Raw genomic sequence first — 24,770 nt, forward strand, 5'->3', positions numbered from 1 at the left:
GATGTTCCCATTCTGAATCTGAAGTATACTAGGGAGTGATTTGTTGAAGTAGTCATCCTTCATGGGGGCACCACGCTGACTCAGTGCAAGGGAATCTCTGATGGGACTACTGGGTCATTCACTTGCTTTGGTGTCTCATTCAGAAATAAGAACTAAAAGGACATCCTGGATCCACTCTCCTGACTCAGGCTATGCAGCTAGAACGGGACAGGTTGTCAGCAAGCACTTCCAAATTCTGCTTCTGAGGAAGTTCTGTCTTGTTTTCTGTCTCTGAGGAACTGAGGCAAATCAATCCACAGAATGTGTGGATTAAAAACTCTCAAGGAATGGAAGCTACTGTTGGTCTTTGAAGTTTAAGAGTATTTTATAGTATTGTTTGAGCTTCCTTCTGGCCATCTGAATACCTGGGGTACTCATCAGCATGATGATTCCCTCCTGCCAGAAATTCATGCAGGGGAAGCCTTTAAGGGACACATAAAGCGCTGCTGTACAGAGGGACTTTGCTCTCTGCTTTTTAACACCTTGCTGCTCCCTGTGCAAATCTGTTCCTGCACCCAGATACAGTGCCCTGGGCTGAGACCAGCCACTCTGTGACTAATGCTTGGTTATCAGCTCTGTGCACCTGCAGCCAGGCTGGCAAGTAGACTTCATAGCCCAGTTTCTTTAGTTTGGGCTGTTCCCCTGAGCACCAATTTGAGATTTGATTTTCAGGCACAAACAGAACTACTACTGCGGATAAAGACAATAATGAAACACACAGGCAAGAGAACTAGGATTCACATGGATGATTTCTTTAAGAAGGAAGTTTCCTGTGTATTGCGAATGTTTGGTGGTCCCAAACCTTTCTTCATCTTTAGAGGAAACAGTTCAGCTGTTACAGCCCCATCAGTAAACTAGACACTCAAGAGCCAGTCTGATGTTGAACTTGGTCCAACAATGTGAGCTAAGTATCTAAAAACTGGAAGCACATTTTAGATAACATTTTGTTATTTATCAGCTCTAAAACTTACAGGGCTTGTCAGCATGTGCAGAAAAGGTTTGTAGTGCATGTTATTTCTCCTGTTTAAGATTGCTCTAGACAACATTATTTTTTTCGTCCAAAACAACTATTCAGATTTAGTTTTGTTGAGTAATTGAGGTTTAATTTAGTACATTACAAAGTATGTTCTCAGAACAGCTTTCTTGTCTTACTGTGATGAAAGCCGTGCAGTCCAGGCATCAGAAGACAGAAAGAAACAGAAATAAATGTATGTCTGCTAAGAAACACAGCCAGACTTTTATGAAGATGGGAACTTAAAAGATGATAAGAATTTAGCTCTAACTGTCTATGTAACTGAACATGAAACCTCAGCAACTTAAATCCTACTTCGGTAAAAAGCCATAAAGACTGCATTTTATTAGGCTTCCTATTAATTGCACCTTAACAAGTGAAGAACTCTGAGCATCAGTTCCCTTATTATAACGGGAGAATCCCCACTCTTAGGTACAATATTTGAAAACTGGTAAGTGGCCAAGTACACGCCCTGCCCTTTTCTTTGAAATACTTTGCCTTCAATTCTGGAGTTTTATACTCATTACTCTCTAATAGATCTTGATTTTAATCTTAATCTCAGCAGCACTGGCAATGTATCAATTACATCTGTGTCGGAATGGTGGCTGTGCTCTGCCCTGGCTCTCCAGGCTGTCCCTGTGTGCTGTCACTGCTCTGGTGCAGCTCTGACGCAAAGGTGCCCACCCATGGCTGGGCCAGCTTCTGGAAAGAGTCACTGGGGGCCACCTTCCTGTCAGCTCTTGTAAACTGCATTTTGGCATAATTTGCTACATCAATGTATCAACGGACTCTCCTGAGAGTCAACATGTGAAAATAACTCAAATGTCCACATAAAAAAACCCCAGAAAAACCCCCAACATAATTCCACCTGGAGAAAGACAATTGAAAACCATGCTCTGAGCATGGCCGTGAACCTCCAGAAACTTCTTCTAACCTTTATCGTTCTATGATGATTGAGTAATGTGACATTGTAACTAATTAAAAACTGCCCAGAAAAGATAAAAAGGAAAAAAATCCAATAATTATCCACTTGATAAAAACCAAAGCTTTTGGAAATAAATCTGAATTACTTGCAAGATTTCAGACCACTGTTAAAGGCACACCACTAGGTACCAGAACTCATTTCTAAGAAAAAGCAAGTTTCTTTTTCAGGTAGCACCCGAAAACTTTCAACTAAAACATTTTAAATTAGTTTAAATGAAGAAGTATTTGACCAGACACTGAAAAAAACCTCCTACATTATAATCAGTAAATCCACCTTGTGAAATTATTTTAGTTTTAGAAATCAAACCCCTGATAGATGTGTAATTTCATCACTTTAAGATCTCCTCTCTGTCAAAAGCATTTCAAATCCTTCAGGTAAAAGCAGAGCAGGTTGCTTTAGAAGGGGAGCTACACACACTGCTTTATGCACAAAGCCTGGTTTCCTGTTACAGAAGAAAAATAACACCAGCTGCACACTTGCTAAGAGAGACTTAAGTCATGTTGAAGAGCACTCAACTGCACCCTACCCATTTTAGGAGCACAAGCAATCCCAAACTAATGCCACCAGTATCCAGCTCTTCTATATGAATCAAGGGATTTCAAAACAAATTGCAGAAGAGAAATGGGGAACTGAGGCAGTGGGAAGCAAAGCAAAGTCTTCACTGTCATTTTGCAGACCAACCCAACCCCCTTCACAAGATAAAGCACTGTCACTTCACCTAAAAAACTTAACTTTTTAACTACCTAACTGTCTGCATTACAGCTCCTTTGCTCTGTGCAGTACTTCTGTGAATGTCCAAGCCCATGTACAGATACAGCAATTAAGTTTTCTGTGAAGGAAAAAAAATTAAAAAAAGACGGCCATGTGACACCTAGAAGCGTTTATTTTATGCAACAAACTTAAATATGATCATGTGTACATAAAAGTGTACACTGTATCTATGCTGAACAATGCCAGGAAACATAATATTGATGCAACAATCTTCTAAAATAAACATTAAAAAATGAGCCTGGACAGGAAGACAAAATGCAAAACAGACTTACTTCCAATCAGCACAATGCTTAAAATTGAGAGCAATCCTAAACATTTCCAACTTTCCTTACAAAGCTGCCAAAGTCCAACTATTTTTAGAAACTGATTTTTTTTTCTTTACATCAATAATAAAAATCTGGTGACAAACATTATAAAATCAAATGCTGGACTGTCTTTACTCCTGTAAAATTTAGAATATTCCAACAGAACCGAGGAGTAAAAACACTTAAAAGTGATATATGTTTTTATAAAACAAACATCAATATGTACATTTATTGCAAATTATATTAAACTAAAATGGAGGGAAAATTAAAAAATGAAATGTCTACTTGCGAATTAATAATAATTTTAAGTGATTACTTTCCCACTCTGATAAAAATCAGAAAGCAACATTTATAAAATTGCCACCACATGACTTTTCATAGCAGGGAACTGAAATCTGTACATCTTATTTTTGCAGAAAAGTAGGCAGGCAGAAAGAATTATACATAAAACAGTCTCCAAAAGTAAAGCAAAAAAAATTTTTTGTGGTTTTTTTTTTTTTTTTTTCCCTCTAGTCTTGTTTAAAATCCATTCAGTAGACTTCTACCTTTTCTGTGAAACATGGGAATACCTGGCTCTAGGATCATGAATTTTCAATGTCAGTGTAAGGATCTTCTCTGACTTTCTTTAAAAAAAAATGCAGCATGAAAGTTAATGGTGTAAATACACTTTTAAACTCCAGAATGCAGGAACTGGAACCAAGTGTTAAGCAATTTGCTTAATTATTGACTTTTCATAAAAAAAGTCTCTGGGGAAATAAGTACAGATGCTTTTAGCCTCTTTCTCAAGAGTTTCTGCTTTACATTTCCATCAAGAAGGATTAATTTCACGAGAAAGGGAAGCATAGTTTTCCTTCTGGTTTCAGAGCTGAAAGCTGTGTGTTTTGAAGTAATTTCAGTTCCTGTACAGGAAATTCTGAATCCTAGTTTTTGCAGAAGCTTGGAGCATGCCTTTATTTGGCCTTCATTTCCTCCCTTTTCGAGCAAGTTTTCTTTTTACCTTTATGAGGGGAGAAAAGAAATTAAAGTTAAATTGTAGAGACACGGAAATTACAAGTTATTCTGAATCAAAATCCTACCAAATATTGTTTACATTTTAGCTTTTACATGCTTTATACTGTGATTCTTTCAACTCCATCTTGTATCGTCTCAATAACTACATAATTAATTGAATACAACTGCATTTCCTCACTGTATAGCACAACTTCCTATAAACTTGAAACTACACAACTTGAATTGTGCATTTTATAATTCCCAAACCGAGTTATGTTTTTTCAGCATTAATATAAACAGTTATCCACTGCTTTCACTGGAATCAGAGATTAAGAACAGTGATTTGATCTAATTAACTGTAATTACCAAGGATCATAAAAATAGCCCATTTTACTTCAGAATAGGCACTACTTCAAATGTTTTTGAAGTATTTACAGTAACTTGTACATGTCTACTTAAAAGCAAAAAAACCTATTAGACAGAGCTTTTTTAACACACAAATTTCTTTGATTTCTTACTGTATAAACTACAATAAAGAAGTAAAAACAGAGAATTGTCCTATATAAGATGCCCGCTACACCTTAAGGAAGCCTCCCTCTGCTATCTCTGTATCCTCAGTATCTTCCTGGCTGCTCCCACAGGCCTTAAAAAGATCCATTGCATTTTGAGAGTATTCTGAACTTGAGTCTATCTCCAACAGTGAATCTCCATCACTTCCAAGCACCTGGCTTCTGAAAAATGTTAACAATGTTTTGGTATTTTGTCCAAGAAACACTCAGATATTACACATTTTAAAGATGTTATCTGATACAGCAGCTTATTAAAGACTATGGATAGTGCAATTTGGTTTGGAGACTTGAAGAAATTTGACATACTAAACAAGCATTGCAAGGCAGTACACAAATATTACACTCTTGACATAGAGAACATTTTACTGGTGTATAAAGCTTATTCTGAGAAGAAAAGGTAAAACTATTTTTGTTCAAGGTTCTCTGCAAGATCTTCAACTTAAAAATCTCTAGAAAGAAACTATTCCAATTACTTCTTCTTTCCTTACATTAATTTGTGCTTTCTTAGAGCACACTGGTTTGCAGACCTCATTGCTCTACCAGTTTGGACCCTTTTGCATTAATTATGTACCAGGTCCAGCAAAACATACCTTTCACGTTTATGCACATTATGAATGGCTTGTATTGCAAACCAAGTCAACACGTTTAAACGCTAAAGTACTGCAGATTATCATCTAAAAGTTGCTTTCTTGTTTATGAAGTTCCAAATGTTAATTTTCGGTTACTTAAAATAGACATTACAGTACTGCTAATATTAAAACAAGCACAGACCCAAAATATCAGGAAATAGTTACAGTCAGAATTACAGGTTTTCCTGTGCATTGAAGACAGTCAGTTTCCAAGCCTTTGCTATCAATGAAGAGAAGCACAGCAGAGTAGCCAAATACCTGTGTGCCTGGCATTAATGAATGCACTGAAACACCATTAACTTTGTGTTCCATTACACAGCAATGCTACAAGGGGAGCCAGGATGCATAAAAATAATGTTTGGCAAAACCAGGTTAAGTTTATCCTGTTCTGACCAAGCAAATCAATTTCTCCAATTCCAGCTGCCCAGGCACTGTGAAAACTAGAACTCAATGCAACATATGGTGGACCATGGCATCTGCTGTGGTTTAATTATGCTCTTAACTAAGCTAGGTCTGTTGTAATTGTAAATTCACGTCTGACTTGAAACAGGAAAGGACCACCCCCCCATGTATTTCATTATTTATTTTTACCTCTGTAGATCAATTTGTCTCTGTGCTGCTGCTGGCTTTTTTGCTGTGTCTTGCTGTTTTGGTGCTTTGGCATTACCTGCCTCTAAACTCCCTGGACTTTCCTGGTTGGCTGCTGCCCTCTTCCTTCCCCTGACTGGTGGTTTATTTGTTTCCTCGCTTTTTGCAGTGGTACCCTGAGGTTCCGGTTTGGTTGGTCGCCCTCTTCTGGTTTTTGCTGCGAGCGATGGGCCTGTCTCCTCTACGCTTTTTTCTTCTGTTTTCTGATGAATATTCTCAGTTCCAGATGCTGTTGCTGTTCTTTTTTTCCCACGTTCAGTGCTATTTCCTTGTGTTGTCTGATCAGAATTCATCTCCTAGGAAATAAAAACCATGAATGTGAAGAAAAAAAAGATTCCCAAAGGCAAACCCAAATTGTCACCTTCCTCCAACAGAAATATGAGCTTTTAAAACTTTAAGTATTGTTATGAAAACACATCACATGGTCTTACACCTAGCAAAAGGTTTTACTAAATGGGATTTTGAACCTTATCCTTGCAAAAATATTTTCTAGATTGTGTGTAATGTCACTATCTGCACCCAATGTATCTTTTAGTGGTGTGAGAGAGTTATTACAGTAAGAATAATTATCTTCATGAGATCCCCTCATGACATTTTTTTTGGGCAAGCTCCTTTTACTGTCTCTTTGTTAAATAACAGGAGAAAACTGAGGAGAAAAAAAAATTATTCCAATACAGCAGTATTTACTGTTTACTTCCATACATGCAAATTTTGAGACCAGCATTCAGTAAAGGTGCAGTTTACTGAAAACCTAAGTGCCAGTAAAGAAAAACCCAAGACTTGTAGGCAATGAACAAGTGAGATCACACCAAAAATGAAACTTGCTGTGTTTGTTAATCCTTCATTATATCTGAATGGGTATGACCTACATGCAGGTTTTTCTCAACACACTGAACAAGGTAATGAAGAGATTAAATACCATTAAGAGGTGTCTGTGTGTATGAAACAGAAAGGGTTAGCAATGTACTTCTCTGCAAAGAGCAGTGTTCATATGGAATCAAAGAGGAAGCAAACTGGATGCTAAGCTTTCATTTGAACACTGACTTCCAAACCACTTGGGAGAAGGAGTAGAGAAAAGGATACTGAAGAAGTATGGCTGGGATGATTCAGCAATTTCAAACAAACCAATGTCACCATTCTAAGTGCTGTATCTGAACCAAGTTGTTTTTCTGTTAAATATTCTACTGTTATTTCTTATGTGTTCCAATGAGTCGGGCAACCTCTGTAATCTTCACTGCTGTTCCAGCAGCTTCATAGGACACTTGCTATTCATATGAACTTTACAGATTCTCTGAAATTTTAACTTCAAGAACCTAGAAAGCATTTTTGAAGATTTACTATATGTGTGCTTTGCCTAACTTTGCTTTGTGATGATACAAATTCAAAACACCTGCTTATTACTCTGATTTCATGTAATAAAAAGAGATTAAGCAGATTTGTAACTTCTTAAAAAGCCTAAATCAATCATCTGTGTATCCCTACATTATTACAAAAATCTGTTTTAAACCACAGAATCATCTAGGTTGGAAGCAATCCCCGAAAATCATCTTGTCAAACCTGTAGACAGTGGGGCCTCATCCAGGGCCTTGACAAGTCAAGCCATGAACACTGATAATCCACCACTTTTCTGGACAGTCTGTTCCAGTGTTTAAACTTCTCAACAATGTAGACTTTTTTTGTACTTTTCTCCTGCTTGCATCCAGACAGAATTTCCCCTGAAGCAACTTCTTCCAGTAGCCTTTTGTCTTTCCAGCAAGCAGCCTGAGAATACTTCCTTCCATCTTTTCCATAAATACCTTTTAGATATTGAAAGACTGATTGATCCTCTCCAAGGCTTCTCTTCTCTAAGATGAACAAAGCCAACACCTCAAACCCTTTCTTCACACAACAACTTCTCCATACCTTAATTATCTTGGTGCCCCCTGCAAGGCTCTCTCTAGTTTTTCAGTATCTGCATCAAGCTGGGGAGGACAGAGTATTCCAGGTATGGCCCAATGAATGCCAAATGGGGTGGAATAACCACATCCTTCTATCTGCTGACTACTCAGGACACTACTCAGCTTGCTGCCCTCACTGCAGCCAAGGCACAGAGCCAGCTCATGCTCTGTTGGTTATCCACTGGGGATGGCCCCCCAGGTCCTTCCCAGCCAATGTGCACTCCCAGCCAGGCAGATCCCAGCATGTTGTACAGCTGCTTGAGTTTAATCTATCCCAGCTGCAGGAGTCAACTGTGCTAAAATTCATGCTATGTTATGTTTTATAAGTTAAAAAATCATTATGGTTTACACACGGTGTTCTTGCTTTACAGAAAGGGGGGTGAACCATACGATGTATTTTTAATAGTTTAATTAAGGTTTTAGTTGTGAAAAAATTCCAAAGTTAGATGTTTATTTCATCCCGTAGGACCACTTGACATTTTCTTGGCACTAATTTCAGTTAAAGCTACTACAGGAGTGAACTTTCATTCTGAATCCCAGTCTCACTGTTACTTATATTGGAAAATGCAGAATAAAGTGGGAATAGTTTGGAATTTTAAAAAACAATGCATCCATTCAAATGAGTGCTATAAATTACTCTGGATAAAATAAATGGCCGTTCTGAAGATAAGGGGTCTTCTATTAGGCTAGGAAACTGATAGAACTACATGAAATGAAACTGGATGTTACCAGTTCCTCAGAGACCACCTGCAATGATGTGTACTGAAAAAACCCCCATGTCAAGCTTGTTACAGACATACAGTCCAAAAAACCCCTGGACATACCTTGTTTTTCACAGGTTCTGTCTTTGCTGGTGTGACTGAAATAATCCTCACAGGATTTTCATCATTTTCACTGACTCCAGTTTCTGATATATCTGAACTTTGTTCCCTGGAAGCATCATGGAAGATATAATAAAAAATATACAGAAAAGAAAAAAAAAATGTTTTGAATTACTGGAGGCAAAAAAAAAGGGGGTGGGGAGGGGAATCAATGCAATAGTCTAAATTAGTTTAAAAACAAGTGAACTTGCCAGCGTCCACACTTATATCTTCTTTCCCAGAACTGGGAAAGGTCTGGAAGGAATTGGCTGGTCACTGAGCCAAATCCTTTACCACAGACACACCACTGTATAATGACTTTTGCAAACTTAAAGACCAGAGCTATAAAATAGGCTGTGTTCTTTTTCCAGACAGAAAGAGCTGATACTGAGAAATGTAGTGAAGAATAATAAACATCAATAATGCCCCAAATTCATAGAAAATAAAAGAACAAAAAAGAAAAAACCAAGATTATCACAACTTATATCATGCACACTTACAGAACAAATTCTGAATGCAGTTATACTTCCTTTATGAAATGCAGCAACTGGAGCTGACTTTCTCTGCTTTCTTTAACCCTTTATTTTAGTTAGGTAATCAATTCCAAACCAAACTAAACATTATTAAAATCTCAAAGTGTAAACTGTTTCTCTAGATTTACAACAATTCTAAAACTCTGCATCCATATGAAATTAATGCCTGCTAGAAGAAACACTGAGTATTACAATCATATGTTGCATCTTTCCACTAAGACCCTGGTCTGCTTCAACAAGCTCTTTTCATTATTTTTAATCTTACATAGATCAGAGTATTTCATCTGTATCAAAAAAGTTCCTTGTTTCCAATCAGGATTAATCCTAATTTATACATCAAAACATCAACCACACAAACTGAGGCAAAAAGCAAGTACTGAGACTTTACCTATTGAGAACTACTACATTTTCTAAAACTGGACACAATAAGGACACTCTTCAAACATGTTAGCACACACCAAATCATCTCCTGTCCTAAAACTTGCAAGCACAGCGTAGAACAGGAAGTAACGAGCTGATGGAAGAAATTTTGGACTCCCATACCTTGATCTGTTTCCTGCAGAAGAGCTCAGCTCAGAGTTTACACTGCTTCCAGTCTCTGATCCTGTAGTCCTAATATATGGTCTCCTTCCAGTTGCAGATAATGGTTTGTTTACTGTACCTAATACACCAGTTGGTTTTGGCTAGAAAAACAATGTTCAAATCTTTAAAAAATGCAAACTTCACATATACACTTAATTTCACAAATATTTGCTTGATTATTTAAAAACACTTTTTCTGGATTAACAATCTTGATCACAATGCCATCAGGCTTAGAGCTACTAACCTTATCTTAACTTTAAAAACATTGTTTATCCTTGTACTTTTTGTAATTTAAGAGCATTTCATCAATTGCCCTTCTGTCTCTCACGCTTTGAAGGCATAGCGGCTGGAGAAGTCTCAACATAAGCCAAAATATTACGAAATATTAGACTTGAGAGCCTCTAGGTAAGGACGAATGGGAAAGCAAATAAAGTGGATACTGTTGTGGGAGTCTACTATTGACCATCCAGACAGGAAACCACCAGCAAAGCATAATTCTACAAGGAATTACAGGATCTATCTAGATCAACTGCCCTAGGCCTTATGGACAACCTTGGCTCTGTATATGGGGGACAGCAGATTTTGGGTGCTGTAAGACTTTTGGGTGCACTGGGAATCTGCTTTTCAAGGTACTGTGATCTATGAACACTGGGGTCACCTTTTAGAACCATCTCTTAAAAGCACAGGAGCAGGCAATTGCAAAGTGTGAGATGCCAAGCAAATGAGGCAGTTTAGCCTGGCTGAGCAGGGATCTTCTGGAACTTAGGCAGAAAACAGAAGTATGCAGTATTTGGAAGCAATGACAGACAACATGGCAGGACTACAGAAATACTGCTCACTGCTGCAGGGACAAAATTCCTGTGGTCAAAGCTTGATTACAGTTCAAGTTGGCCACCACTATTATAAAGGTCACAAAAAGGGCTTTTTAAGATATGTCAAAAGCAAAAGGAGGATCAGAGATAACACTGGGCCATTACTTGATGAGGCTGGTCACCTCACAAAGAGGAGGTGACAAAGCAGGAACATTTAACCCCATCTTTGCCTCTGTCTTCAACACTGATGATGGGCCCAGGGACCCCCAGAATCTGGTGTTAGAAACACTATGTCTGGGGGGAATGATAAACAACCCCAGTTCCCTCAGCTGCTCTGCATTAGACTTGTGCTCCAGACACTTCAGTAATTTTGTTTTCCTTCTTCAGACATGCAGTAAACTCAGCTACTCAGTAAACTGAGCAAATAAATTATTATATTAAAAGAATAATATGTTTAAGTAAATAATGCACAGAATTAGCATTAGGATGACGTATCCACTTAGCATGTGTCCAGTAAAAAGCCTTTCCTACAGAGACTGTTGCTTTTTTTGCTAGCCAGTGTTTTCCAGCATCAGTAGTATCTTTCAGCTGCCTGCTCCATCATAACTTCCACACATGGGAATTAGTTTTTCTTCTCGGGTATGTCTTAATTTATTAACTTGGTCTCTAAGGAAATGTAAAATTACATGAGGAATGTGACATGTCAGTTATGAAAACTTCCTTGACTGCTCTCCAGGGACAAAATAAAAAACTTCCTGTTGCCTACCCAGCCTGAGCACATGGGTCAAGCCATCAGTCACAGCAAGATCTAAAATGTTGTAATTGTATCAGAGAACCCAGAAGAGATAGTTCTATTTCTAAATCACCTTTTCTGCATATAGTTACATAAATAGAATATAAAATATTTATCATAAAGACATAATAGTTCAGTTAAAACTCAAGCTGGCCACTGCAATGGAAGATAATAAAAAGTGTTTTTACAAATACATCAGCAACAAAAGGAGGGCCAAGGAAAACCCCAATGCTTTACTGGACATGGAGGGGAATATTGTAACCAAGGACAAGGAAAAAGTTGAGGGACTAAATGCCTTCTGTCTCTTCTTTAACAGAAAGGTCAGTTATATTCAGGCTACCCAGCCCCTGAACTGGTGGACAGGGACAGGGAGCAGAACAGATCCCCTGCAATCCAGAAGGAAGTAGTTACTGGCCTAGTGAGCCACTCAGACACTCACAAGTCTATGGGACTGGATGGGATTCCCCTGAGGGTGCTGAGGGAGATGAAGGAAGAGCTCACTAAAACACTCCATCATTTTTCACCAGTCCTGGTTAACTGGAGAGGTCCCAGATGACTGGAGGCGGGCCACTGTGATGCCAATCTACAAGAAGGCCAGAAGGAGGATCTGGGAGATCTACAGGGCTGTCAGCCTGATCTTGGTGGCCAGGAAGGTTATGGATGATCTGAAGTTGAAGACTGGTTATCTTGAGTGTCCTGTACATGGCGTGTACAGGAAAATCAGGGGATCAGGCCCAGGCAGCGTAGATTTAGGAAAAATGGGTCCTGCTTGACCAACCTGATCTCCTTTTCTTACCAGATGACCTACCTAGTGGATGAGGAAAGGCTGTGGATGTAGTCTACCTGGACATCATTAAAGCACTTAACGCTGTCTCCCAAAGCACCCTCCTGGAGAAGCTGGCAGCACACGGTTTGGAAAGGTACGCTTTTCACTGGGTTAAGAACTGGCTGGGTGGTCAGGCCCAGGGAGTGGTGGCAAAGGGTGCTACATGCAGCAGAGGCTGGTCACTACTGGTGTTCCCGAGGAAGCAGTGTTAGGGCCAGTCCTGTTTAGTAACTCCACTGATGATCTGGATGAGGGGATTGAGTGCCCCTTAGTCAGCTCACAGATGACATCAAGTGAGTGGCAGTACTGTCTGCTGGAGGGCAGAAGGCTCTGCAGAAGGACCTGGACAGGACAGACTGGTGGGCCAAGGCCAATGCTATGGGGTTCAACAAGGCTCCCTTCCAGGTCCTGCACCTGTGTCACAACAAGCCCAGGCGGTGCTACAGGCTGCGGCAGAGTGGCTGGAAAGCTGCCCAGCAGAAAAGACCTGGGAGTGTTGGTCCCCAGCGGGCTGAACATGAACCAGGGTGTGCCCAGGTGGCCAAGAAGGCCAACGGCATCCTGGCCTGTGTCAGCAACAGTGTGGCAGGCAGGACCAAGGCAGTGATTGTCCCTCTGTACCCAGCACTGCTGAGGCCACACCTTGAATCCTGTTCCCCATTCTGGGTCCCTCACTGCAAGGACACTGAGGTGCTGCAGTGAGTCCAGAGAAGGGCAATGGAGCTGGGGAAGGGTGTGGAACAGAAGTCTTACCAGGAGTAGCTGAGGGAGTTAGGAGTGTTTAAAACTCTCTACAACTGCCTGAAAGGAGGTTGTAGCCAGGTGGGGAGTGGCCTCTTCTCCGAGGCAGCTAAAGACAGGAAAGCAGCAATGGCTACAACTGTGCCAGGGGAGGCTGAGATCGAAAATCACGAAAAATTTCTTCACTGGAAGGACTGTCAGGCACTGTGTTTAGTTGGTTTGGTCAATGGCTAGAATTGATGATTTTGGAGGTCTTGTCCAACCTTAATGATTCTGTGATATCTCCTACTGTTGTACTGAACCTAATTCTGCATTACATTTTGGAAAGCCTCTCCCAAAGGTGCTTTGCTTTGCAAATACAGGATGTTAAAATCACAGAATATCTCCAGCTGGGACTGCCTGAAATAGATGTTCAAAAGTGCATAGACATTCGCAGCTGAATTTAACAGCGTTAAAAGCTATATTAAAAATACCTCAGTGCACAGATAAACTTGGTGTTGTGTACTCATCACGAAGAGTATGTTCAAGGAATTAATTATGTGTTATCAAATAAGAGTCACAAATTACTGTACATGACCTACTATAATTTTTAAACTTCTGTAGTCCAGAACATTTTAAAAATCACAATATTCTAAGATTTGCAACTTGTCAAAATACAGTACCTTTCCTGTCAAAAGAAGAACCCTTGTCTCTTCTGAAATGTAATTCCTGTCATTGCAGAAATCCTGCATAAAATATAAAGTAAAAATTAGTTTGTCTTTGATGTCTCAATCTCACCTCTTTTTATACACACTCAACTACTTCTCAAATTAGATGCAACTATCAAGTGTTACACACACTTCACATCATGCAACCTGCTGATCAATTAATCAATCTAATAAAGATAGGTCAGACTAGTATTTTGGTGGAGATTTACAGTGAGCATTACTGAATGACAGTATGTCATACCTGAAATTGGTATGAACATTCTTACTTCTGAAGTGACATTAATTGTTTGAAATGATGCAAAACTGCTCTCCCTATTTGTTCACTTGCACATTTTTAATAGGAAGTCCTAACAGAGGAAAAGAGGAGCCATTTTCTCTAAACAAGTTGAAAGTTGTTACCTTTGTCACTCTGAGTGTCAGAGTTTTACACAGACCAAAATCCTGTAACTGAATAAAGGCACCAGCTCACTGTTATATGGCATCTGACATTTCACAATTAAATAGGAAATCAAATTTTGCTTAAACAGACTCTGGAAAGGCTGTTAATTAACAGTCTAGGGCACTGAAAAATGTCAGCCAGTACATTCTCCAGGACAACTAAAACATCAGGTCTGGTCCAGAGAGTTAGTTGTGCTCCCTTTACACTTTTCAGAAGTAGGTCGCTTGGAAAGCAGTAGTATCACTGCTGACAGCACAGCTGCACTTGCCAAAGCTATTACCGGGCAGTAAGAGGACCAACTTGTGCAGCAAGCAGAATAGCACAACAGCTACTGACAGACAGAAGCATACCACGGGTAACATAAAACAATGTTCCCTTTTTTTTTGTCTGATTTGCATTTTAGTTTAGATATACAGTCCAGAATATACATATAGTCTCATAGATTCAGACGCACTTGTAAAAAACATAAATGAAATGATTCAGCAAATACATGCCAACATATCAGCATTAATTCCAATTACTTCTCACCTGGTTATAAACATTTCTGTCACATGTTCATAAAACACAGACAGCACAGGATAGAGCTGACATTAAAAAAAAAATTGCTGATAATAAAAGATGCATTTTCCCCACTCATTATCTTACAGAGATAATCAGCTCTCAATCATCAAAAAAAGTATCTCCCCTTATTACTTTGGAAATAAAATCAACAAATTTACCTTTTCGGGTTGTGTAAAAAATTTGGTCGGCAATACAGGGTCCTTCGGCGAATCTGCATTGCACAAAGCACTCTTGCTGTTGATTACACATAGTGCTACATCACATACTGTGTAAAGTTTCTGGAGAAAAAAAAAAAAAAACAGCATGCTTTAGGAATTACCTACTGTTTTTACAATGTAGAAAGAATGCAGTACTCTAAAAAGTTTAAACTGTGTGTTTAAATAACCACCACCAAGGACGTATTTTGTAATTATATCATTAACCATACTGCTGGGTCTTAAAACACATGGAGACGTCCTCATTTTTCATATGATACTATTTGTAAAATCTAGCAAAACTTTACATTACTATGCTGTACAATTGAAGCTCTTGCTCAGTCAAATCACCTTAAATGGTTTCTCCTATCTGCAAGAAACTAATGGGTTTACCAGTAGCTGTATAACACAGTATTTCCTCCCCCAACAGCAGAAGATACTTATGTTAGGAAACTAGGTAATTGTTGTTAAAATAAGGCAGGCATTATCAGGAATATTTTTAAAAATTGCAGGTATTATGTACTGGCTGAGGTCAGCAAGGTTTTGCAAGAATGAGATTGGAAACATAAAGACAGTGCTTGCAATTAGCAATGTCTCTAAAAAGCCATAAAAATGTCAGAGCTAGTTCTTTCAGACCCTGCAAATCCTGTTTGTAAAACACTCAGCTCATCACCCAGCACTGATCTCTACTGCATTTCTTACTTCATTGGCCTTTGGCTCATCAGGAGACTGAGCATCTCGGGTAAGCTTGATGTTTTCTGACATCTTTTTCATGAAGGCATGGCTGTTGTTTTCATTCTTTGTCATTAAAACTTCAAGCATGAACCACAGGCACCTAAAAAGCCATAAACCACAAGCAATTACACTCCAGCTTTTATACTACAGCTCCTACATACAGCAAAGCTTTACAAAATTTTGACAGCTGTACTAGCTTTTCCTTAAGAAACCAAAATCAATTTGAAGACAAACAGATAACATCATATAATGGTGTGAACAGAGTCTAGACCTTTACCACACACAGCCTTAATTGTACTCCTTGGAGTAAACCTGCCAAATTAGCGTGCTTATTATTACATTTGTGAATACTGCCCAACCAATCAACTTTCTTCTCTTCCACAAATAAACAGAAACAGGAATTCTGGTGCTATCATCACCCAAATAAAATTCTGTAATCACTACCTTGAGCACCATGTCCCTATCAACAATGTACCATGAGCACACTCAAGGCAGGCTCAAACAAATCATGCTGCTGCTAGACAGTTATCCACATGAGGTGGATTAATACTGCAGTTCAAGTAGGAGAGGAGATGCAAAAAGCAGGTCAGATTCTTGCTAATGTTCCATAAGGGAGGAAAATTCTCCCAGGTAAGATGTAATGGAATTAGCATTCCTAGGTCTCTTTCTTTAAATCTGGCTTATTTATAGTGAGACTACATTTTATTTTGACTGAAAGTTTGTTTTAGAATTTGTCAATTATGATGCAGAGCACATCAGCCCCATCCATGGCTATCACTTGCTACCAAGCTCCACCACTGCATATGGTTAGAGGGTCAACAGTCACAATATGGGAAAATAGTTCTTATTTGGGAAAGACATGTGGGTGCTACTGAGAAATGCAGGCTTGGCCAATAGCTAATTTAATTCTGAAGCTTTGGAAGAGAGATTATTTTGCAGAAAGAGGTAATAAAACCCAAGAAAAATAGGATGACTGAACATTAGAATTCCCTGTTCGAAAAAGGTCCCATCTTCTTACCTGATACAAACTGTATTGAAAGGGATGAAGGAACATATCTCTCAAAAGCTCGGAGGCTTATGCTCCATCAGAATACTTACAGAGCTATTTGATGTTCAAGAAACTAAGATGTCTCTAGTCTGACTTGCATCCAAGAGCTACAAAGGCTATAGTAAATCAATCTGTTAGACAGCTTTACATCCATCTATCCACTATTTTCAAGAACTTGAATAAGATGAATACAGGACCAGTAACATACCATCTTGACCCAGGTTCTGCAAAATCCAGTGTCACCCCAAGATTACTACTGAGAACACATTATACTCTGGTAATTCCAGTTAACTCATGTCAAATTCAATAGCTTAGCTTTCTCACTAGATCAGAAAATTACATAAATAATTATCAACATGGAACAAGACCTGTCTAAAACACCAGTGGGATTTTTTGTAAAAAACAAATGCACCTAGAGGAACACAGTCACATAAAGTCATTCTCTGTCTCCATTTCAGTAATTCTGGAGTATGAATTAGGGAGAGAAAGATACTTGAGATAGTATAAAGATAAAAAAACAACCAAACATACCCCTGCAGGATAAGCTTAAAAATCTTCATCAGTAACAGTAAGTCTCACAGATTATGGTCCAGGAACTGTTAAGCATGCATTTACTGTACGTCACTGTATCTAGGCCATCTAAACCAAGATGAACTAGGGAGACACCTAGAAAACACACTGCAAAGCCTGTTTTTCCAACTTTGCAAGCATCTATGTTAACGCTTTAACGTGAACACTAAGACACTCAGTGCTGTTAAAAGGAACACTGTATCACATTAAATGGAAAACATTTTTCTCCTATCTCAGGAGACTCTTCAGAGGAGTATTCCTGCCAAAATTCCCCTACAGAGTATTTCTTTGTTTGGAGCAGTCCCTTCTGGCTAGCTCAGCCAGTCTGTGACAAACATGAGGGAGAAATTTGACAACAAAGAAAAGCTATACAAGGAGCGTCCAAAAAAAGCTCTGTGCACTAGAAAGTGCTTCTCAAAGGAAGTATTAACTCAGTGACTGGAAATCAGAACTTGTTCCCATGCATTTTGGATAGAGTACATGCTGGAGGATGCTTTCAGATGTTGCCAGGAACAGGGAGTGCTGGGACAAAATGTAGGCTTGTTGATAAGGTAGAAAATCTTCACTGACTTCAAGTCTGACCAGGTGTGAATTAAGTAACTCAGAAATCAGAACACACCAAGCTTTTCATTTAGAGAAAGAATCAGACCTGGACTGTCAGAAGTGAAGGTGCAAAAAGTATTAAGATCTGAACTAGTCTATTGCTGCCAAAAAAGAACCGCTTTTTGGGTGACATATATTGCAGTATGTGGTTATACATGCCTAATACAAAATCAACGAAGCTCAGTTTCATCAAAAATCAATACAACAAAAAGCCAAAACACTAAAACCAGGGCTGTGTGGTGGGAGAGACAACACGCTTTAACAATTTTTAAGCATTAACTATTTTTTAAAATTTTTAAATTCACTGCAAGACATAAGGAGCAAAAGAAGTTATAATTAAGATGTGAAATATTATTCAAGGCACACAAGAAAGTCTGAATCTGGAAACACAGAACAAGCTCCTGCCAAGTATGACGGTATTGTATACAGTAATCTTATTATAACAACAAAACTATATGATTGTATAAAGTAATCTGTGCTGAATACATTAAGAAGTACTAAGTCTGCACTGCTGATGTATAGTGCAAATGGTAAGTCAGCAGCAAACTCAGAATGAATTTTAGTAGGCTTGCATAGGAAGGGGAAAATAAATGTCCAGTGAGGCAGCACTTACCCAGCCTCAGTGTTTTCAAGTCTTGGAGAAGCGCTCTATTTTAAAAGTTCTAAAATATTTGAACTAACATTACTTGACATCCTATAAATATTCCTAGGCACAAAGACAAGACTCTAAAGTCATACTTTAAAAGAAGTGTACACAACTCACTAATTTGGTATATACTACAGTATGACCTACAGGTTACCATTTGGGATTTCAGAATACACTGCTAAGCAGCTGTTGATGCCTTCTTTCCATGGCTGAAGTGTTCCATATTTCCATTTTTTCCATTTACTGGTTCACAAGATACTGTTGATAAAACAAATATTTCTTCTTCCTAATTAGTTTTCTTTTTTTACTAATCGGATTCTTTCCACGTGCAGAACAATTCTCAGCATAAGAATTCTAGAATCACTTGACACTTACTCTTTGACATCACGAAGCTGATCAACATCCTGAGGTTTTGTGAAATCTGGATCATGTGCCAGTAAGTGAATCATATATGGTACCACATATTCAGGAAGCAAGGACAGCAATTTTTCTACAGTAACAACAACAAAAAAACTGCTTCAATATTACACACATACATGTGCATCATAAGAAAAACATTTTCAAAGCACAACGTTCTCCAATATGAAATGTAAAATTTTGACTTGCATTTTCTTCCTTCAGACTTTACTTTTAATGAATCATTAAAAATAAATGAACAGGTTTTATTACTACAAAACTACTTGGTCTTGCTTCAGGAAGGTGGTCATAAAGCCTAAAAATATCAGGACGCAAGATTTTTTTTTGAGCAAAAGAACTACAACTGGAAGAGCACCATATTTTAGATCTATAATTCTCAGCAATGTACAGCGGAGTATTTTATGGTTTATGCTAATACTGAACTAAGTAAATTTTGATTTGAATGTGTCTAATATAAAGATGAGGAAACAGACTAAACTCATCCAGTGTTTCTTTAGAAAAGCCAGTTGCTTAAGGTTTAGTAATTATTCCTTCCGGTTTACTATTATTGTACTCTTAACATTTTTACTGAAATACAAACCGTTAGCCATAGGATTCTGCTTGATATACTCTCTTCGTATACTGATGTTTTTGAGCAAGCACTGTCTGGCATGTGCTCTTCTCTCCTTCACAGGGTCTTTGGCACACAAAGCAAAGATTGCCATATATTCCAAAGGGAGCAGTAATTTCACAAGTGCCTTATGCAGCTTCTGGGCAAATATCTGCCTCACCTGGTAGCACTCATCCTACAGCAACACAAACCATAGAAGTGCAACCATCAAAATCCTGGTCTTAAAAAAGGCATTCAAGGTGGAATTATGAGGAGGCTTTTTAAAAAAAATGAACAGGAGCAGCACTATAAATATTTGAAACTGAAACTTCAATAACTCTTGTGAAAGCTGCAGTGAGGAACAGAATATACTCAGTGTAGCAGCAACAAAAGCTCAGATGTAAGAACTCAATTAAGGGTCACTTCAATTCTAAAGCAGTTACTTACATTAATGACGAGTGCACAGAGCTGGAACTGTTCTGGGGTAATTATTTCATGGTAACAGGGTTCCTGTGCAAGCTTCATTATTGCACTACCAGCAGCTAATCTCAGTCGAGACATATCTGATTTACTAAACATGGCAGAGAAAAAACCCAAATAATTAATCACAGCTCACCACAACTATCCTTAAATTACCTGAATGTCTCAATTTCTTCTTTCTACAAGATCAATGACCAATCAATGAAGTCCCAGTAACAGCTAAATTAACCCTACCAAAGTTGTGAAAAATAAATGTGCTTTACTTTCCCTACCAAAAAACTCTACTTCCAGTAAAATAATGAAATTAGATGAGTCCAGTTTCTTGTTTTCCTATCACTGTCTAAATGAAAGCAACACTTCTGCCAGTTTTTCTCTTTCCTTCCTTCACCCTCAAGATGAAGTTGAGGTGCAGTCACTTCACACTTGGAATGAAGAAACTCCACCCAAGATAAAATCTAACATGCTTGGGAGGTGGTTATCACTCAATTGTTTTCAAAGATACCTTTGCAGGTGTTTTACTCTCTACAATGTCTTTTACTAGGAATACAATCTAATTTGGAACTCTGTAGGTATTAGCAAATTACAAGAAAGGAAGTATCTAACATAATTTCATGTTGCCACTCCATTCCTTCTATTACTACTCTGATCAGATCTGTAGCCAACATTGTGCTGACCTTAACATTGCATAGGCACTCTAAAAGAACCAACATTCTTTGAAATTATACAACAAAATTTAGGGAAGCCTGCAAGGAACAAAATCTAACCTGATCCGTTTCTGTTCTGTCAAGTCTCCTTCGCTGACGAGCATGGCTGACAATAACCGGAGTGTGGAATTGGCGGATTTTGACTGGTTGTTTTTCATACCCAACAACCAGCGGACCAAAAGTTTAATTGCTTGCACCTATTGCACACAAAAAGATCAACAATCAACTTACTTGTCGAAGTTACTAAAACCTACTGTTGTCAAATTGAATTTCCCATAGATTACTGTGTGCTGGAGCTGATACATTTTTAAAGGAACAGAATGAAGCAGTCAGTATTTAGAATGAAAAAGGAAGAAGCTGTATTTGTGACCTCCGAAGACTTCAACTATGGTCCGCTGTCTCTACAGATTTGCATCTGCAAAGGATGTAGGATACTTGATATATGATTAAAAGTAAGAGCATCTAGATAAAAATTCCTGGAAATGGCCATGATTAGATTCACATTCATCAGGGTCTCAAATTATTTCAAATCTTTTACAAGTCAGTAAAGTCAAAGTAAAGTCACCTTTCTTGTAAGGAGAACTAAAACTTTTGAATTTCTTGATTTTCTCAACGCTCTGAATAATTAGTATCAGTAAGTGAAGACAACAGAACGCATAGTTTCTATCAGTTTTATCACTTCTGTGTATAACCACAAAAGCAATAATATTCTAACAGGACTAATACAAAAACACTTGAAGGGATTTACTCTAATATTCCCCATTGCACAACTTGAAGAAAAGTAAATTTTTAACTGCAGATATACACATTATTGCTGTCAGCAGATAACACACCTTTGCTAGTACTTCTGGAGAGACTTCTTCATCTGGAGACCACAATTTTCCATTTTTCTCACCTGTTGACTATAGAAAATTCATGTAAGTTTACAAACTGGTTCAACCCATAAAGAAAATGAAGAAGTAAAAATAGCAAAGTCATGGATTAGGCTTTCTTTTACAAAAATACCTTTTATAACGCAATTATCACTGTACTAACCATTTCCAGAACATTACTTTATGGACTTGTTAAACAAAACAGGTCTATTCCCCACAGAGTTCATAACAGGTTAACACCATAATAAGCACTTAAAAAAAAAAAAAAAAAAAGAAAAAAAAAGAAGATAATCTTACCCTGTCATTCATTAGGAGATCTTTCACAATGAAATTTGCAACAACAGATTTCATTGGAGAAGCAAACTGGTCTGGAGCCAACATAGAAATATGACCCAAAGAGACCAAGGGAGTTATAAGCTGTTCTGGCACATCAGCATTCAAACTTCTACTAAGAGGCTGAGGAAGGAAAAAGAAAAAAAATTCAAAACTCAAGATGAAGCTGAGGTACAGTTAACTCACAGACGGAATGCAGAAGCTCCACCCAAGATAAAATCTAACATGCTTGGGAGATGGTTATCACTCAATTGTTTTCAAAGATACCTCTGTTCAGTTAATAAATTAGCATGCCTTAAAAAGTGTTTATTTTACTGCTGCATTGCTGATGCATTTCACTGTTTTTCCAAAAGAATTAATAAAATTAGCAATCAGAAGTATAAAGAATATGATTTCCAATTCAACAGAGTTAACAAAAATCTCACATAAGTTAGGGGCAAAAAAAATTCTATATTCTCTTCTTATTTTAACGTGAAACACATTCAAACCTGAGAGACATGAGAAAAAGCTTTGACTCAGTTCTGTTCAGAATTGTGAAAACCTGAATCCCAAATGCCAATGGCAGAAAACAGCAGCCAAAACCTTGGAAACCACCAGGGACATTTCTACTCGCCATCAGTATTTACCTTCCAGGTAACAGTCACCAGGATAATTCCTTTATCACGCTACACCACGGCATCAGATTCTGATATTAGGGAGGGAACAGGCACTCTCACAGAAGTCTGAGCAGAGATCAAACTCTGAAAGCTTAATTCAATGCTTTTTACACTTACAAATTATGCCCAGGCTCAAAGATAGCCAAGATTAAGAACCTAAAATATTTTACAAGTGCAGATTAATAATGCTATTATTTAAAAGACTACAGTGATTAGTAATAAACTCTCTGCTCTGTATAGTGAGTCTTTTTGCTTAATAACTTGTCTCAGGAAGCAGTAAGTGAGCAGTAAGCTGATGTCTGAGCTTACAGTCAAGTTGTTCTGCACTAACTCCCTTAGTGAGGCAAAGCTGTGTGTGCAGAGACCTTAAAGCTGGATAATTCAATACAGCTTGAAAGCAGGAGACATTATCTCTCATTTAGTATCTGCTAAACGTGTCCCCATGGGATTTGCCGTGGCTCAGGTCAGCATATTTAGCTTACTTCCCCCCAAACTTCTCCCATGCAGATAAAAATGAAAACCTTCATCTATCAGACATGACAATAACAGTAAATCGTGACTTTAAAACACAAATATTAATAACTTGCTATTGTAAAATTAATGACTAAACGATCATATATCTGTAGGCTTCCTGACCTCTTAAACTGTTATCTGTTAATAAACAGTAGGAATTAATTTTAATTACTAGTACCAATTAGTAACAGAAACAACTCTTAAAAACAAAAAGGCAACACATACCTCAAAGATCTGTGCAAGCTGTACTTCTTTATTCGAAAATACGGCATGTATACAGTGAACAGCTTGTTTTGCCTGATGAGGAGTGCCTCTTTTTGCTTTCTGATGCAAAATCGGAATTAGTGTTCTGTGTGAACATTAAATAGAATACTTCAAAATGCAATTTGCAATCTACAAAAATGTAAGTATCTTCACACATACAAATCTATCATCACTGTCTTATAAATCAAGCATTCCTTTGAAGTTGGTTCAGGAAAGATCACAATCAAAGTAAAAAGCAGTTCGGAATTGTATTTAGCAATACTTGTTGAACACCTGACTGGACACATACAAGAAGGAAACAGCCCACAGGAAAAAAAATCAAACACGAAAGAAAATCATCATCAAAATAAAGCTATTTAGGAAGACAGATATAAGGTGGGGGCAACACAACTGTTTCAGCTAGGGTGAATTCCTGGGCTTATTACCCAAGCCTGGGAATGACAGGGCTGAAGAAAATCTGTGAAAGCTAAGAGTAACCACTAAGCATTAGTGTGTTTACAGGCTTTTACAACTGGAACTTTTAATCACAATGTACACCCAAGTAAACAACTGCTTTGTTGTGAGACTTTGAATTTGAATCTCCTGCAATCTATCTGCTGATCAGAAGGCACAGAAGGAAAGGGCAGGGCAGAAGCCACTCCTGATACCAGGTGCAGGTTGGTCAGACTTAGTGTCACTCCTCAGGCAGTGCTGGAAGGCAGGCCTGTCCCTTCAGAGCTCAGCAGCTGACACATTAACTAGGGAAGTTCACCCTGCAACTCACTCAGCAACTGACATGAAAAAACAAAATCACCTAGAAGGAGTCTGACACAGAAATAAACCAGCAATTTCCCTGCTTTCTTGAAAAGCTCTTTAACAATACAGTATTCAATACATGGATTATTCAGCACACCACTGACACATTCTACATAATTAAAATCAGCAACTGGAGGCTAAGGAGCAACTTGCTGGATTGAAAGAACCAAACCTCAGTTTCCTCAAAACCTCCACAAAATCCAAAAATTATAAAGTTTATAATTATAATTTATAATATTTTTCTTTTGTCCAAAATCTGATCCCCATTCAGAAGAATCACTAAGGTTACAGCTTTAATCTACCGCAAACTTAGAAGTGTACATTGGTATGCATTTTAGCACGGCAGTATCTGAAATGCTGCTTCAATATGTGAGAACTTGAAACCTGTGATTTATTATTTGGACAAGTTAGTTACTGACAGGCTGATTTCAAAGTTTCAGATGTTACTCACAGGGTATTTAACAGTCCGTGAATACCCAGTAGATTATGCAGCTTTAATCAGCAGTACAGCATGAATGGCAAGACAACTTACAGACAGCCAATTACTCTTTGCTAGACATTCATGCCTGCTTTTAAATTTTGTTTCCCATATTGTTAAATAACAAACAGAGA

At 38.1% G+C, this 24,770-nt stretch overlaps 1 protein-coding gene across 2 annotated transcripts in view; it reads right to left on the bottom strand.

Moving 5' to 3' along the window:
• Positions 1-2,901: 2,901 nt before the first annotated feature.
• PDS5A (PDS5 cohesin associated factor A) overlaps positions 2,902-24,770 on the bottom strand; it is a 77,851-nt gene continuing 55,982 nt past the window's right edge. Inside the window, exons 20-34 of one of the 2 annotated variants that reach the window (XM_066185637.1) lie at positions 23,325-23,448; positions 21,895-22,053; positions 21,559-21,627; positions 20,786-20,922; positions 19,989-20,112; positions 19,533-19,737; positions 18,911-19,025; positions 15,636-15,768; positions 14,898-15,017; positions 13,695-13,757; positions 9,822-9,961; positions 8,710-8,815; positions 5,892-6,244; positions 4,683-4,833; positions 2,902-4,109 (exon numbers count right to left, since the gene is read on the bottom strand). In XM_066185637.1, the coding sequence (XP_066041734.1) occupies positions 4,074-4,109; positions 4,683-4,833; positions 5,892-6,244; positions 8,710-8,815; positions 9,822-9,961; positions 13,695-13,757; positions 14,898-15,017; positions 15,636-15,768; positions 18,911-19,025; positions 19,533-19,737; positions 19,989-20,112; positions 20,786-20,922; positions 21,559-21,627; positions 21,895-22,053; positions 23,325-23,448 (2,035 nt within the window). In that variant the 3' untranslated portion in view covers positions 2,902-4,073. The remainder of the gene's footprint in view (positions 4,110-4,682; positions 4,834-5,891; positions 6,245-8,709; positions 8,816-9,821; positions 9,962-13,694; positions 13,758-14,897; positions 15,018-15,635; positions 15,769-18,910; positions 19,026-19,532; positions 19,738-19,988; positions 20,113-20,785; positions 20,923-21,558; positions 21,628-21,894; positions 22,054-23,324; positions 23,449-24,770) is intronic. The other variant, XM_066185638.1, reaches the window with a different exon arrangement.

This window comes from Chamaea fasciata, unplaced genomic scaffold, assembly GCF_029207755.1.
Source record: "Chamaea fasciata isolate MVZ Bird 193981 ecotype frontalis unplaced genomic scaffold, bChaFas1.0.hap1 SCAF_6, whole genome shotgun sequence".
In the NCBI taxonomy this organism is placed as follows: domain Eukaryota; kingdom Metazoa; phylum Chordata; class Aves; order Passeriformes; family Sylviidae; genus Chamaea; species Chamaea fasciata.